At 44.4% G+C, this 17117-nt stretch overlaps 1 protein-coding gene across 1 annotated transcript in view; it reads right to left on the bottom strand.

Annotated features, from left to right (window-relative positions):
* LOC119386734 (cullin-2) overlaps positions 1–17117 on the bottom strand; it is a 61349-nt gene that overhangs the window by 41971 nt on the left and 2261 nt on the right. The window contains exons 2-7 of the mRNA XM_049413231.1: positions 16143–16272; positions 14143–14246; positions 9870–9961; positions 8466–8712; positions 1700–1912; positions 441–797 (exon numbers count right to left, since the gene is read on the bottom strand). Of these exons, the coding sequence (XP_049269188.1) occupies positions 441–797; positions 1700–1912; positions 8466–8712; positions 9870–9961; positions 14143–14246; positions 16143–16260 (1131 nt within the window). The 5' untranslated portion in view covers positions 16261–16272. The remainder of the gene's footprint in view (positions 1–440; positions 798–1699; positions 1913–8465; positions 8713–9869; positions 9962–14142; positions 14247–16142; positions 16273–17117) is intronic.

The following is a 17117-nucleotide window of genomic DNA, read 5'->3' as shown; positions in this document are numbered from 1 at the left end:
GTTATAGTACTTTCTTAAGAAAATGTTCTAAATCAAGGTTTTGTTTCGAGTATTAATTGGGGCGTTTTTTAAATTGGGTGCAACAGCCCACAACTCTGCTTGGAAATATACTAAAACAATAATTTATACTTTACGACACACTACAAACATTCTCAATGTATTCTGTGGATTGTACATGGGTGTGCAGGTTGTGGTTAATTAGCTTATTAGGCCTTAAACAAAGAAGTAGGTGTTTGTGATATTCTGGAAACTACTTATCATAGGAAAAAAAACAGTTGCATATTTGAAATCAGCACACCAACATTCTTAAACTCTGAAATTTCGATCAAAATCGATCAAGAATTAAAAAAAAAGTTTTAAAGTGCCACGTCTCCCCTTAAGGAGCTTGGCCCCTAAAAGAAGAAGTCGCGATAATGCATTTGGAAAGTAGGTAGGCTCACCTGGTAAGTGGCGTGCACTTGCAGCACCGCTTCGACAAAGTGCTGCGGGGAGATGGCGTTGGCCTGGGCCGGGCTCTGGCCTCCACTGTCGATCGAGGTGGTGGACGACGAGGCCGTTACCGGTGCAGCGCCACCTCCTCCGTTGCCTCCCTGCTGCAGCCGGCCGAGGCCTACGCGCTCGACGTGCCGCTGCAGCTGTGACACCAGCACCTCGAGGGCGCGGGGCCCCAAGGGCCGCAGGAGGGTGTACATGCGAGACAGGTCGGTGCGCCGCTCGGCCTCCATCATGGGGCCACACTCCTGCTGCAGGAAGCCCAGGTGGGCACCCACCATCTGCTGCTCGCACTCGCGTGTCACCTATCAACGAACACGAAGGGAGTCAGAAAAATGGGCTGCTACAGTCATTTAAACTTTGGAGCGTCAAATTTAGCATAATTTGCCGTATGATTTGCCATATTCTTCGGTGATCATACTGCACCACATAAACTAGAGAGAGGAAGATAAATGAAAGACAGGGAGGTTAATCAAAGGAACTCTCTGGTTGGTCACCCTGTACACGGGAAGGAGAAAGGGGGTGTAAAAGAATGAAAGAGAAGTGTCTGTGATGACACTACAAGGTCATGATGATAGCACCGTCCAAGTACGACACACCAGCATTGTCTGTGGATGATTTGTCATTCACTCAAGATTCTCGAAGATACTACAGCAATGCCCTGACAGCGGCTCACATTGAAGACCAGGTAGGCCAATGCCCGAAGATTTTGTTTTCTGTGAGAGGGCAGTTGTCTAGCTGGCCTAGTGCCACATACACAAACGCTATCTTCATAATAGGCTTATTCATTCTTTCATGCATGCTGTGCAACTAACTGCAAGTCTTGACTACCACTGCCAATGCCACTGCTGTTTAGGCTCGATTGGCCAGCACATTCGCTGATTAAGAAACATACACCTCACTACTTACGTGTCTAGTGGCGTGGGTGTCAGAATTGATGAGAGAAGAAATCTACTGCTGGCCTGTTGAAGGCATCACAATCGCATTTCAAGTTTCTTTCACGTAACCCCGACCAGAAATTTATCTGATGTTGTAGGCATGTACTCTAATGACAAATATTGCACCTAACAATCTTGGATGCAATTCTGTTGAATAAGACCTGACTATACGTGTAGCTTGTAGCTTAAGCTTCCGAGGCCTATGTGAACCAACATTTGGCCATGATGAAAATAACCCAAAGCAGCGCCTTCTGGCACATGCAACAGACCTTCGGGTAAGAACTGGGATGTAGAAACCGATGTGCACGCAGGTTCTCCTGAGCAAGCACATGGAGCACTCGCTCCATGTATGCTGAGCAGTCGCACTCTTCAAGCAGTCGGTGAGCCTCGCGTTGTAGGTGTTTGCCAGTCTCTGCCAGGAAGGGTGTCTCGAAGAGCTCCTGGTACAGAGCCAGGGGCTGCTTGCGCTTATACTCCTCCACCTGCGACACAGGCAGTTGAATCAAGAAAAGAACCTCCACCACTCAAGCAGCGAACTGTTGCAGATATTGTTGAAATGATACCCTCGACATCCCAGCTGTACGCTTGAAACAGAGTATGGAACAAGTTCATTACGCCAGTAATGACATATGGATGTGGAACACATAGGCATACCTGCCAAGTTTGGAGAAACGGAATCCGGGAGATCTACTCAACGGGGGGGGATGAAGTATGCCGACCGCGGGGGGGGGGGGGGGGGGGGGTACTGCGATAGCAATTATATGGACACTGTCAGCGGGATTTTACGGTCGCCGCTGATCTGTACAGAGTCCAAACCGATAACATCGCTTACGCATCGTCTGTTTCACGTGCAAGTAAATGCGCGCTAGCGCTAGGGACGAACGCGGTTGAAGCAGAGATGAAACGACCCGGCCGTCACCGTCGCGCGAAGGGCACATGCGATAACATCGCTCCGCGTGCGAGGCCTGTCGTCGCTTGCTTACCAGTTATTTCGTCGGGCAAGGGACCATAAGGGGCGCCGCTGAGACGGGGACGGTCGCGAGCTCTGGCGAACACGCTATCTCGACAGACATCGGTAACGGCTACCCTTTTAAGTGCTGGGCTCTCCACTTAAAGCAGTAGTGACACAAAATTTTGAAGGCGAGATAACTTGTGGGATACGCATCATCTACGAAATGTTAACGGCTGATATAACCTATAACACATTTAGGATCAATTTTTAAATTGCGTGTAGCGCATCTGTACGCGAAACGTCCCACCTTGCGTCACCGTGACGCACAGGGCGCGCAATGCACTGGACGCACGGGGCAAAACTGGATTTCCGGGAGATTTTCCTATGACCCGTACAACCGGGAGAAACGTTCAAAATCCGGGAGTCTCCCGGATTACCCGGGAGACTTGGCAGGTATGCATAGGATATCAAAGAAATCTGGGAATAAACGAACCACTGCACAATGAATGATCAAATAAAATGTGACAGGTGCACTGAGTGTCATGACAACCACAGTGTTCAGAAGGCACGCGCAAATTTGACACGCGCAGAGTCCTAGCAAAGCTACATTCTGCCACAACTGCTGCGGTGCAAAGCCATGGTCATATGGATGCGATCATAGATGGGAACCACCAAACTCCGAAAGTATGCACACAGCCAACGCGCACCGAGTCAGAGTGACACTGCTGGCCGCAGCCACTGCAAACAAAACTGCGGTCGGGCAATGCGATCGTTGATGGCAATGATGCAATTGAAGTATGCACGTAACCAAAGCACACAGAGTAAAAATGAAGTTTAATGTTGGCCACTACCACTTCAGGCAAAATTGGGATCGCTATTGATGCTGTCATGTGTGGCAACTACCAAGCTCCGAGAGTAAGTGCACGGCTAATGTGTGCTGTGTCAAAGCAATATTGCTTACTGCAACCACAGCAGACAAAAACATGGTTGATGCTATCATGGATCGCAATGGCACAGTTCTGAAGGCACACACAAGGCCAACAAACATGGAGTCAGAACGAAACTACTGTTTGCCTCAGCTGTTGCGGACAAAACCATGGTCACTATCCTTGAGATTATTCATAGCAACTAGACAGCTCTGAAGACAAAGACACATGGCCAACGCAGCAGTAAATTGAAGGGACACTAAAGTGAAACAGCGAATCTTTTTAGATTGATAAATTGTACTCCAACAACTATAATGTCGTTAATTTCACCATCACAAATTTATTAATAGAGAAGAAAATCAAGGTTAAAGTATCATTTTCAAGTCTCATGCCAAAATCTGCGTGCATGACATCACAAATTTCGTATTTTGGCGATATTGGCTCCATGGAATTTCCTGAAATTTAGTATGTAAGTCTATGGGCCCCTCAGAGAACAACGTACTTCAATTTTACCGACAAGGAACTACGTATGAACTAGTAGACGCCATCAAAATCTATGACGTCGCGTCATTTAGTGTGGGAATTTCAAGTTGGCGTTACCACGCACATTTTCTTTTCGCGCATTTTCTCGCTTACCAGGCATTTTCTAGCAGTAAGAGTGGTGTTATTGTTGTTGTGACATTGTTATAGGGATGGGCGAATATTCGGGCGTTTCAAATATTCAAACGAATATTACAGTATTCAAATTCGCTTCGATACGAATTTAGATTATTCGAAATTTCGAAGTATTCGAAATGAACGAATGTATGTATACATTTGACCGCACATAGCCCCCCTGTAAAGGTGGTTTCACTGCAGCGTCTGGTTGCTGTGCCGTGAAACAACCCATCCAGGAGAAATCTGCACTGTTGCGAATCCACACCTCAAGGTTAAATGTACATTTTATTTTAAAGGGGTACTGACACCTTTTTTCGAAGGCGAGTGTACTCCGCCATACTAATATCCTGTATGCAGAGACAGCTCTGAGCAAGTGTGAAGCTCGGCAAATGCTGATAAGATATTTAATTTTGATATTAAAGTCAATTTTTCCATGGCGCACCTACCGAGATCGACACTAGCTTGACGTCAGGCTACAGTACTAATTCTGGTGACTTCACGCAGCAGTCTGGCTAGTTGTGATGATGTCAGGTACCAAAACTTCCAAGATGGCCGCTTGTGCATCACCAAAACATTCAAAATGGCCGCTTCTACGTCACCAACGGAGCCACGTTGCGGAGCGGCCGGGGAAACGTCATTGTATATTGTGCGAGCACGTGACGAGAAGCTCATACCGTGTTGTGACGTCAGGGTACAGTAGGAAGCGAAACTAGCTTTTAAAAACACACTGTAATTACTTCTTCAGGGTGCACTTGCGCTTTGCACTACCTTTTCTAGGGTCTTGAGGGCTTGGCCTTTCGTTCGCCGCAAAATAACGACAAGTGAAAATTTTCGTGTCTGTACCCCTTTAAGTTTAAAAGCGTGTTGTATGGGCTTATATGCGCTAAGTATCGTAATTTTTAAAATGTGACGTATAACTTGCACCCTATTCAAATCTTGATACTATTCAAGGCTGCTTCATTTCAAACCAAAAAAGGTGATTCATACCTAGTTCGAATCCTTAAAAATATTGTGCAAGGGTCATGACAAAAATGCTCCTTTTTCTTAATAATATGCGGTAATTAATATTTGAACTATTTGATTCGAAATTATTCGACCAAATCACTATTCGCTTTGGATTTGCTTTGAACCTCAAATTACAACTCACCCATCCCTACATTGTTATTTACTAATGCATGAAAAATCGCTTTTCTCTTTAGTGTCCCTTTAAATGCAATGAAGTAAAGAGAGAATGAATGAAGGGCTTTGGTTTTCCTGCCATTCGCTGATGACTATTGCAACACAGGCTCCGGCACATAGTCTTCAGGTTGGTCTCTATATTGCAGCCGTTGAGTCGCAGAATTATCCTTTAGACTTCGTTGTTAAGGAATTCGACTGTAGTGGAAGGGTAAAAAAATGTGTACACACCAGTGTTTCCAGGTGACATGGGTGGGCGAGTACTGTGAGGAAGCTGTAACGTTAGGCAGCAATATGCTTCACGGACTAGTGTAAGGGTTTCAGTTTCCTTTCACAATTTCGACATGATTCTGCCCTTACACGGCACTGAACCTTCTTGGTCTAGTTGTTTCCTTGACTCAGTATGAAATCCGTCGTAACACTCTCTGCCCGCTCACCAGTACAAAGGTTAATGCTATTCTTTCAATAATAGTGTTATTAATTCATTCATCATTTGGCTACTGATCTTCTCTGTCACTGCCACTGCTGCCTATATTTGTTTTTCAAGCATGTCTGTAGACCATATCTTCTACGGTGCCACGCATGTCGTTGGGAATTCCCCGTAACTTTAAAATTTTGACAAGCACTTCAGACAACAATCCATGCCACATATGAAGGATCGACAAACAATCAAATGATGCCCTCCAAATTTGTCCAGAGGGTGTCATCTTGTGACTGCCCTCTGCCATCCACTCAGCACAGAAGCACTTGAATTCTGCTTCAAACACTCAAACATTTTATCTCTTAGTAGTAAATTACCCTTTAACAATACCAAAAAAAAAAACACTACGTTTGCCCTGAGAAGACGTTTGGTAAGACGGAGAATACGTAAAAAGCAAATACAGGTGGAGACGCCGCCTTGAGGTTCCAGCACCAATTCATCGGGACGCAGGATTTTGCTGGGGTAAAACAGCACAAAAAAGGACGAGGACACAGGAACACAGTACACTGGATGTCCTCGTCCTTTTTTGCGCTGTTTTTCTCCAGCTAAGCATGTAGTAACAACTCGTCCAAATCAAAGTCTTACTGCAGGATTTTGACAATGTCTACTGGAGGCTACATAATTCATTGGTAAATATGAATTACATTGTGTTCTCAGAGATCCAGAGACTTAACGTAGCAGGCATAGGTAATTCTGTTGTGCCAATATGGCCAAAAATGCGAAAGAAAGACTGAAATCCCTACTGCGCCCATAGGGCATCGATAGCCTGCTATGGATGGTTTCAATTGCCGCTTTCGAGATATTGCGCGCCGTTCACGAACACACTGCGCCACCCGTCATAGAGAAGAAAAACTATAGTTTTCTTCACATAGTACTTTGTTTTTTTCCCGCGTGGCCTTGATTTTTTAACGTGCTCCAATGTTGCACGATTGTCTAAGTGGAAAGCGAAAATGGCCACCACCAAATGCGGCGCACACACACTTTGAAAGATCGCAGATATCGGCATTCCGGTGCGTTTGCGGCCGATTTTATCAATTTAACAAGCAGCAGTGAGTCTGAAGATGCTGCTTTTTGGCTGGACTTTGACTCTGAGAGCAACAACAACGCAAACCCGCTGGAACAGCAGTCCGCTTCACTTCCTGATTCGGGCCATCTCGATTTACGTTTCAGCACCAGCCCACCAGGATGGAAGCTTATACGAACTGTAAGGAATGCAAGTGCGACTAGGAAACCAAGCAGAAAACAAGAGTTTACAGCAAAAAATACGTTATGCTATACTTTACATAGAGAAACTGCTTTGCTGCATGACACGCTCAACTGTAGCGCTTACAGTAAGAGTTTTGTCGGAGAAGTCCTGTTCAATGAAAAAGTTTGAATTTTTCAGAGATGGTGCCTATTCGACAGCAGTACATTTTCTATATCTCATAATTCATAATTTGTTACACTTTTTTTTTTAGTAGATGCGAATGTGTCTTTACAAACTTTGTTCAATTTTTTTCCCTAAAGCTTGAATCTGGCAACTTATATTGACACATAACATACATCTCATTAATGAAACTTGTATGCGTGAAAAGTTCATTTATTCTGCTTTTCATTTATGTATTACCTAAAATATTTGGTGCAGTAGTTCCTTCAGCAGAAAAGATCTAGTGTAACCTTCAAAAAACACCTACACTGAAACCTCGATATAGTAACGAACACGGATATAACGAAATATTGGTTGTAACAAAGTAAATGAAAAATAGTCTTGCAATACATAAAGTATTATAGATATACATTTATATTGATTTTCTGGATATAACAAAGTTATTTAAGTGCAAGATGTAACTTCATTATAATGAGGCTTGAGTGTACTTTCCCCGCGGTAGGGAAACAGTTAAGGTGATGAATTTTAGTGAAAAATTAGAAGATTTATTTTTACCTTTCTCTCATCTATTAAAGAACCTATAGTGTTACCAAGAACAGCGTTCTCAAACAATAATTTATCAGTCTAAATTCAGTGTCACTTCAAATGGCCTGTAAAGAAGTGGAAGTACACAGTGTAAACAGCGCACAAAATTTTCTGATGTGCATTCGGGGCATGAAACGCAATTGCTTCTTTATGGAAAATATTTTTTTTTCAAGATATTGGGCTGCCAAGTTGAGGGTTCCCTAACACAGTTCCTTAATGTTGGTGCCAAAAGATGTGCTTTTCAGGAAACTATGTGGTGGTAAAAAGGAACAATGGTAACTGTAGTGGGTAATTTTTCTGTGTCCTCAATCATGAATCCTGGTGCATAGAAATCGTACGAAGTAGGAACACATCAACGAGGTTCTACAACAGTCAGTCTTCAAGAGACTGAAATACAGTTGGGCTTGTCCAATTCTGCATGAAGAAGACAACTGGTGGACAATTAAAAAATAAAACAAATGCCAAGGTAGAGAAGAGCAATCAAGGCTACTATAATAAAAAATAAAAGGCTTCTCAATACAGTTATGACAGATGGCGCCACCTTTTCATCGCAGCAAAATCTACATTTTATGAGCGGCATCACCTCAGACAGCATGCGCTTTGGACTTACTGTGGATAAAGACAGGCACTTAAATGTGACATTAAACCAAACCATCTGCAAATGCTACCCTGTGCTCGAAACGTCAGTGCTAACGGGCCACTGCTTTATCCATAAGAGTTGTACGAACCTTACACTCTACGTTTACGCAGCACATGTAACTTGGGTGCTGTTGCAAACTCCTTGACGCTACTATCCCACAGAACATCAAGCAGTTAGCTCACTGGTGTTTGGGTAGAAATAGTGGCCACAGAGCATGTGAGTGAGAAGCAAAGGCGTGAGCGATATGCCCACCTGCACGAAGGAGAGGATGACCCCCTGGACGACGCGCTGCTGTGGGCAGCGGCCCTCGCGGTCCTGTGCGAGTGCCTGGAGCAGAAGCGTGAGCAGAGATGCTCGCAGGGGCTGCACCATGTTCCTCCGCCACAGGTCGAGGCCCAGTTCGCCCACCTCGAGGAGCTGCTCCGTGGGCTCCACCGAGCCATAACTCAGGTCTGCCTCACTCAACTTGTGCTTCTTGATGTGTTGCGTGTTCAGGTACCTGCATGAAGCCGAACAAGTCTGTGGATCTAACGGCTGCCGTCCTGAGAAGCAGTGTCGCATTGTTGACCCCCATGATGTCAATTTCTCCGCTCACACGGGTCTTCTGTAAGCAGAGAAATCACACCAGCGGCATAAGCTCAAGTCACGTTATTTATCCCGGGTGTTATTAGCCACCTGCTGGTCTTTTCTTGAACTTTGTTTCCAAGGTGCTAACAGCCTCAAAATGGGAAAACCAGACGTCATGTTCACTAAAAATGTGAGGTGGTTCACTGTATAGAATAAATTAAAAAAGCATAAAAAATTTCGCCATTCGACCCTGTGAAGGCGGAAGAAGAGAAAAGCGGAACCTTGTTACACAAGAACATACAAGAAATGCCAAACGCATGAGACGAGCCAGGCTGAACGATGAAGACACGAAGGCCAGGCACAAGAGAAAAACAAGGTGATGCTTCACTGGTCATCAAACTTCACAGTGCAGAATTCAAATCTCATAATCAGCCTGTATGGCTGATTGTCTGTCTGGATCTTCAATGTGCACATTATTATCTCGAACTGATATCCCCAAGCCCAACTGTTTCAAATCGTTAATGTTGTTCATCTTTTTGTTACACTGTCCATCTCCAGGCATGCATCGTCTTCTTAGGGTTTCCGCTACTCAGAAGTCTCGGGTACACCGCACCCAAGACACCGTGTACCCGAGATGCCCGAGTAGAAAGCTATTGCTGTAGTAGCATTGTAGAACTGTTCTGAAAAAAAGTTACGTAGAACAAGACAAACAAGAGGTGCTAATGTCTAAAATATGAAGCCTGTTTATGAGCTTACATGCCCCGAGCTGCGAAGTTGCCAGCAAATCTGTTAATACATTTTTTCTTACATCCTATAAGCTACTTTATCATGAGACACAGGAAGCCATTAATTATTAGGAGAAAAAAAAGCAAAGAAAAAAAACACATGAAAAGACAATTGCACATTTATATAGAATTTGTGATTCTCGTATGTTACTGTACTTATCTGAGTAACTTTCACAGCGTTAGATAAGTTTATGAAAACACCAAATGGAAATATACTGGCATATGACATGCACTAGACAGAAAGGAGTGCCCAGTGTCAAAAGGAAGAACAGAAATAAAAGCCTGCGACCAGAAACAAACTTACATGTACAACTTGTTGAGATAGTCGATGCCCTGGCTGTACTGGAGCCAGTGCTTGTAGTAAGCTGCCAACAGGTCATCGCCCGACACCACCAGCTGCACAGTGACACACACATGAATCGTTTCAGTGCTGATGCACCAAGAGCAATTTATAAGAGTGGAATATATCTACTGCGTAATTAGGTGGGTAAGTGCGCTTGCTTGGCCTCTCTTTTGTGACGTTGACAGCTATAGCGTGATATGCCCAAACTGATTAGGGACAGTGTTCTTCAGCACTTTGATTGACCTTTGGTAATAACAGAATAACAAAATCCCTTTGGTGATATTGATAGTATTTCACATATCTCTGCACTAGATGTATTAAAAGATATGTGGCCGACAGCTTTCCAGGCCCCTTATGAGGCTTGGTACCACGTGTTCGGCACTGAGTACTGCAAGGTATTGCAATAGCGATGTTATCATAGAAAGCGGTCATTCCGGTACCCCACCCCAGCAGGTGACCTGTGTACTACTTCTGAAGTGCTTCTTCATACTGTCACCACATGTTTCTTTTGAATTTCGATTTTAAACATTGTACCTATGCATAAGTAGAGTGCGATATTTGCTTTCATACAAGCTTTTTTTTAAAGAAAAAACCTCCCCAGGTGAATGGAAGCAGTTGTGACATTCTTGGGCACAGACATTTCACGGACCTTTATCTTGCCGAGACTTTGCACAACCCAAACATTACGAATGTTTGTGCACACAATGCCATGTGAAAGCTGATAATTAGAGACACACAGTTATTCCAAAACAGTGCACAAACAGGACACGAAAGATACCACACTACACAGGCGCTAACAGCCCACTTAGCTACTGTATTGAAATTACAGACACCTTATTTGATAGTTATTTGTGACGAGACTTTCAAGTTGGGCTTAATGACCAAGAACTACAGAATTGGTGACCTCTCTTGACTTTAGGTTGTCTTGACACATGCACATGAACACGTATATAGTGGGGTTAGAGCTCCTACTCCTCTAAAAGCAAAATACCGACTGCAAACTTGCCCTTAAAGGTTCGTTTTTCCAAACTTGTGGTACCATAACAGCTAAATTTCTTTGCCAAGAAATGTTTCAGTAACTTGTTTAAAATGCAAAACTGACTCTTGAAAGACTGTATGGCAAAATTTAAATGTTTATTTACACATATATTTATCTACCAAATTGGAAAACACTAGGCTTGTGCGAACAGTAAATTTTAGGTCTGAAGCGAATTTGAAGCGAATAGTGATTTGGTCGAAGCGAATTCGAATAGTTTATATCACACATTATAAAGAAAAATTAGCATATTTTTCATGACCCAACTAATCAGCGCAATATTTTTAAAGTTGAAACAAGGCATACGCATACGTCATTCTTTTTGGTTCAAAGGGAAGTGGAAGCAACTTTGAGTAATAGGAGGATTTGACTTTTGGTAGAATGCAAGTGATAACCTGTAAAATATGTTAGGTTTTAAAATTTACTATACTTAGAGCATATAAGCAGGTATAACAAGCTTTTAAACTTAAAAAATGATGAATCGATGTGAGGGTAATACAGTAAAAACTCATTACAGTGAAACCTCGGTGATACGGTCACAGCTCATACGAATTTCGGGGTGATACGAATTTTTCGTTGGTCCCGGCCAAGGCCCATTAGCCTGCAATGCAATGAAGTACGGTTGTTGCGAACGAATTTTCACCCAGTGACGTTTGATACGAACGTATGCTACCGAACAGGTACGAAGAGGTGCTGTCCGCACTGTCCCGGAAGGTGCGCCAAGCATGTGCGAGCGCGGGAACGCAAGTGTGGGCATGCACGCTGCACCGCCAAATTGTCAGAATCCCGGTGTCAGAAAAACACTTTTCTTACGGTCAGAATAAACCTTCAGAGACGCGTCACGGCCTCCGAGACTGTGTGCGCGAATCTTTGAAACTCTTAAGTGCCTCCGTGTGCCTTCACGTTTAGATTACAGAGGATATTAGCGTCATGCTTCTTTTTCTAACGCGTCGACGCGGGCTCCTGTCGTTGTACTGTGTTTACACGTGCATGCCTCGTGCATCAGACATCCTATGAAAGGTGGACGGGGACCGAAAGAAGACCAGGACGGTCTTTGCGAAGGTGTCACGCCTCACAATGTCAACATGCGCGACCGTTGAGGTCGCACTTGTGCGGGCATGGCCGTAAATATCCCCAAAACATCACCAACACTTCCGCGATAACAAAATCATAACACAAGACCGTGGTTCTGTAATTTTGTGGCCTTGATCCATCGCGTCAAAGCGCTTCTCTCGTTACTTTTGCTGCAGTACTCCGATGTCATGCAAAAAAAAACATACTAAAATTTTAAAGGGGCTACTACTGTCGCGGGTCACAACACACCAGGTTCATTAAATAAATACGCGCGTACGGGCCATATATTTATGAGTGCTGGTATGATTGCCGACATCTAAGAACTTAACTGACAATCATTCAGGGTTCTTGCGGACGTTGCTGCGGCCCTGAAAAACAATAAATGAAAATGTACGCCAGCTTTCTTTTGTCGCATGCTAATTTTCCATGCTCTCTGCTGATACGAACATTTTTGGTGGTCCCGTGAGATTCCCTCGTATCACCGAGGTTTCACTGTATTTCGAACTTTGTTATTTCGAAATCCCGCATAATCAGAAGGATTTCTTTGGCCCCGTATTTCGCAATGTAAATTTGAGTGGATAATTTGAAGTGGCGGTCAGTACCAGCCCGGTTAATTCGAAAACTTTGGGTGCTATGCGCCAATTCCCCGATCCCGATTTAGCCACAAATCCGCAGAAACGATGGCCCTTAGAAGCCACAAGGCAATGCAATGTGGCGATACTAATGAGTGACAAGTGAAGCATTCCAGCCTCGCTGCTGCCAGCGCAAGAGGAAACTAAACAAAAGGCGGTCTCATAATCAGCTAAAATGCGCGCCTGCGGAAAACACATCCTTCACTGCAACACAGCGGTGACATGCGGGCAGCATGACGCATGGTCCTCTCAACGTCAGCGCGTCATGATTTACCCATTCTTTCTGGGAAAATAGAGAAATTAATAAAGGGCGGTCTGACGGAATTCGCGATGTATGCGAACCTCCGAATGGCGGTTGTTCCGGCAATTTGCGTACTTGCACTGCTGGCAGAATACTTGCCTGCAACGCCCCCCCCCTACTTCGAAAACCCAGTTAGAAAACTTCAATGATCATCTTTTCCACCCAGAACATATAGCGAATTCCGTCACACTGGTCATGATTAAATTCTTTATTTTACCTGAAAGAATGGGCGAATGGTCGCATCATGACGCGCTGAGACTGCGAGGAGCAGGTGACTTGCTGCCCGCGTGTCACGACTGTGTTGCAGAGAAGCACGTCTTTTCTGCAGGCGCGCATTTCAGTTGACCACGAGATCATTTCTTTTTCCTGTTTCTTTCTTTTTTTTCAGCAGCGAGGCCTGCCGTTTGCCCGGTTTAGCGGCAAAATTGGGGCCATGTATTGCTGGAAGGCATAACCCTTGTAGCCACAAAGTAGCAGGAACAGCAAACGGCCACCTCTGATTACTTCCAGTAGTTCAAAGTTCAGTGCATCCCGCTTTTTGTATGTTTGGTTAATGTGAAAACCCGCTTAATTAGATTTTTTACAGTCCCAGTAACTTCGAATTAACGAGGTTTTACTGTATGTTCATTTAAACTTGAAGTGGGGTTTCTCGGCAGTGCGGATTTCTCCTGGAAAGGTGTATTCACAGTGTAGCACACCTCCACTGCAGTGAAACCACCTTTACACGGGGTTATATGCGATTCATATATGTTTATTCGTTCAGTTCGAATACTTCGAAATTTCCTAGAATTTAAATTCGTTTCGAAGCGAATTCGAATACTGTAATATTCGTTCGAATATTCGAAGTGCTCAAATATTCGCACGAGCCTAGAAAACACCCTTTAATGAATTCAATTTGTCATAAGCCAAAAAGTGGCAATTGTGTGTGAAAAGCCGAGGTTGTCAGGAACCGTTAAGCAGTCAACTGACTAATAAGAAACAACAGTGCAGCCAGACGACTTGGTAATGTCATGTGAACATGTTTGGCTGATTGGGTAAGCTGGCCAAGAAATATAAAAAGACTTTGATCAGTTCTCAAAAACTTTTTGATTGCCCTGACAATCATGGCATGTGTCCAATGGTCCCAAGAGCATGCGGCTTCGAGCAATGCCACTTTCACGAAATGACAAAACAATCACACATACAACTCACCTCGTACAGGTGCTGGACATGGGCGTTCAGAAACTTCTTGGTCTCCAGATAAAGACGGTCTCCCAAAGGTTCGGGGAAGGCGACGCACAGTGCATACACGTCCGTGCATCAGTCTGTCAAGGACCACAACAGGTGGTGGTGGCATGCAGACGTGTCAGTTACAGGAGGTTCCCCCACAGCCCCCCCCCCCCGCCCCCCGAGAATCTTAACATCACTAATTACCAACCGTATGGATTGTAGACACGCAGCATGCTGCTGGAATGAACCATGTGCAAATGAACTCCATGTTTTTATCAGAACATGGATTTATTACGTGTGCTTCACTCAACACACAGCTACTGTGGCTCCATGTGCACCAAGCATTGCTTAGTGGGTCACCCCTTCCAGGGAAATGGAAAAGCTAAGCCTCTGGTGGTATGTATTAAAGAAACACTAAGGAGATGGCTGGTGTGCTCACTTTGCACTCAAAGAAGTTAGGGCATTTTTGGTTGGATATACCAGCCATGCTGGCATATCCAAGAGGGTGCGAAGCATATACATACATGCGCTAAGGAAAGCAGTTGCAGCCTTGAAGAAGACAAGTCCACTTATGGAAACGTCGGTTCGAGTGACGTCCCGTGTTCACAAATTTTTCATCTCTTTTAGAATGAACCATGTGCTTCAGAGACTTCAAAACAACTACCACTGCTCCACGTTTTAGAATTCAGCCACCAATAAGCTACACCACAACAAACATGACCGATTACAGTACAAAAAAGCTGTCTAGTGGGTGCAGCAAGTTTTAATGCCACCATAGCTTTTAGGCACAATAATAGTAATAATAATATCTGGGGTTTAACGTCCCAAAACCACCATATGATTATGAGAGACGCTGTAGTGGAGGGCTCCGGAAATTTCGACCACCTGGGGTTCTTTAACGTGCACCTAAATCTAAGTACACGGGCCTCAAACATTTTCGCTTCCGTCGAAAATGCAGCCGGGATTCGATCCCGCGACCTTCGGGTCAGCAGTCGAGCGCCATAACCACTAGACCACCGTGGCGGGGCAAGGCACAATAAGTTCAATGGATATAAGTAGGCCCTGGCAACTGGCCATTGTGAAACATCGTAGTCAGGCACATCTCAACATAGGATTATGACAACATAGAAGTACTGCTCACTTAAAGGGGCCCTGATTGACCACAGTATTGGAGTTTATTGCCTCACACCGCAAAACCTTTTCTAATTTTTCGACAGGAATTTGTCGCATGCTTTAAGTGCTTTCTCTTTTATTTCATCCTGACAGGCAAGCTGGGACACAGGGGTGAATGACAAGAGGGAAAGAAGCTACATCACACGCTTTCGTGGCCTTGAACGTGCATCATGAAACTCTATCACGCTCTCCCAATGTTACTCTTTGTGCGCACAAGTGCTGCTACTGATTAATTTTAGTACACTATAGAGCATAGAACCTAGGACGTAGCAGGCCCCCGTGGCAAGAAGCACACCTTATCCAAATGCTGCTTTTGGTTTATGTCAGCTATCGACCAACTGCAGCAACCTGTTGTATGACGGCCCTCCAAAGAGTGTACGGGCCTCTGTGTGAAGAGAGGACGCTCGAGAAAGTGGAAACTTTGCGTTCCACTTGTGAACTCTCCTTGCCACGCACGAATGCAAAATTTGGCTAAGCTGTTCACAGCAGCACCTTCTTTTCTTCGTACGTGTTTTTTCACCAACCACGAGGGGTGGTCCTGGATGCCTTTAAGTATCGCGAGTTTGGGCTTGTTTGTTGGTGCAGCATTACAAATCAAACAGCGCACGTAAACAACCAGGACACAGAACGGCGCTGCCGTGTGTTCCCGTTCAGTGTCCTAGTCGTTTGTGTGCACTGTTTGATTCATAACCCCTTTAAGGTAGCCTTTATCTAAATAACAGCAGCCTTTTATCACAAATCTGTGATTAGACATGCAATCACGTAGCACTTTGCCTGTCTTCTCACTAGTACAGCCGTGAAAGGATATGAGAAGCGGTCGTTCCACACCGGCCTCGGAACCTTGCCCAGGGTGATGACGCCCGCGACAGTGTCTCTCAATTGCTCCCAGGTGCACTCAAAGTCAATGCGCTTGGGCTTGAGAGACATGCTGCTGGCCACCTGCCATAACAAAGCACAACAAACAGATCAACCGGACAGTTCTAGCAGCAGGCAGGAGAGTTAAACGTGACTTCACAGTGTAGAATGTTTGCAACACTTAGAGACAAAGTAATTTTCATTCACCGACTCCAACGTGCATAAACAGATGTGCTCGGGACAACAACAATGGATTTATACTACGAGTGTCAGCCAACATAATGGAGCTGTATTCCACAATATGCTATTTATAGTGGATGGCGTTTTCTTCTTTTTTAATTATTCATGTGTGAGTGCATGTGAGATTGAAATCAGTTGGACCTTGGCACAAATGCAGCTCTCATAACTACGTCCTGTCACTTCTTTGACATGAAGTCAAATCCATCATGTGATAAGCCGTGTAAACTCGTGATGATTAAACTACTTATCTACACCAGAACGTCTTTCTGTGAGGAGGGGAACAAAGTGACTGTATCGCTTCCTCCTGTGCACATGCTTTACGAATCAGTGTCACAGGTGTGACCGGAAAAAAAAAAGACAATCATGGCGGGTGCGTTTAGTCTGGCTGTCATTCTGTCAAAATGTCATCAACCCTGTTCTGCATGAATATTATCTGGTGATTGAATGATAGTTTCTTTACACTCAGGTACAACCTAGTTTGAGCTCCTGACATGGGGACAAGACTACTCGCCAGTTCCACTACGACATGCTCGCATCACACACTGCAAAGCTAGTCAGTATACACGTGACTCTCCCTTCCTTCTAGCGAGAAAGCTGCCAACAATAGTGTATTAAGATACACATTGAAGAATGTTGTCACCATTTAATCTTAAGCGCTTTGCTAAGACTTTAAGCTCAATTTGCTTACT

This window comes from Rhipicephalus sanguineus, chromosome 3, assembly GCF_013339695.2.
Source record: "Rhipicephalus sanguineus isolate Rsan-2018 chromosome 3, BIME_Rsan_1.4, whole genome shotgun sequence".
Taxonomy (NCBI): Eukaryota; Metazoa; Arthropoda; class Arachnida; order Ixodida; family Ixodidae; genus Rhipicephalus; species Rhipicephalus sanguineus.
This window is presented reverse-complemented; position numbering and strand designations above follow the sequence as displayed.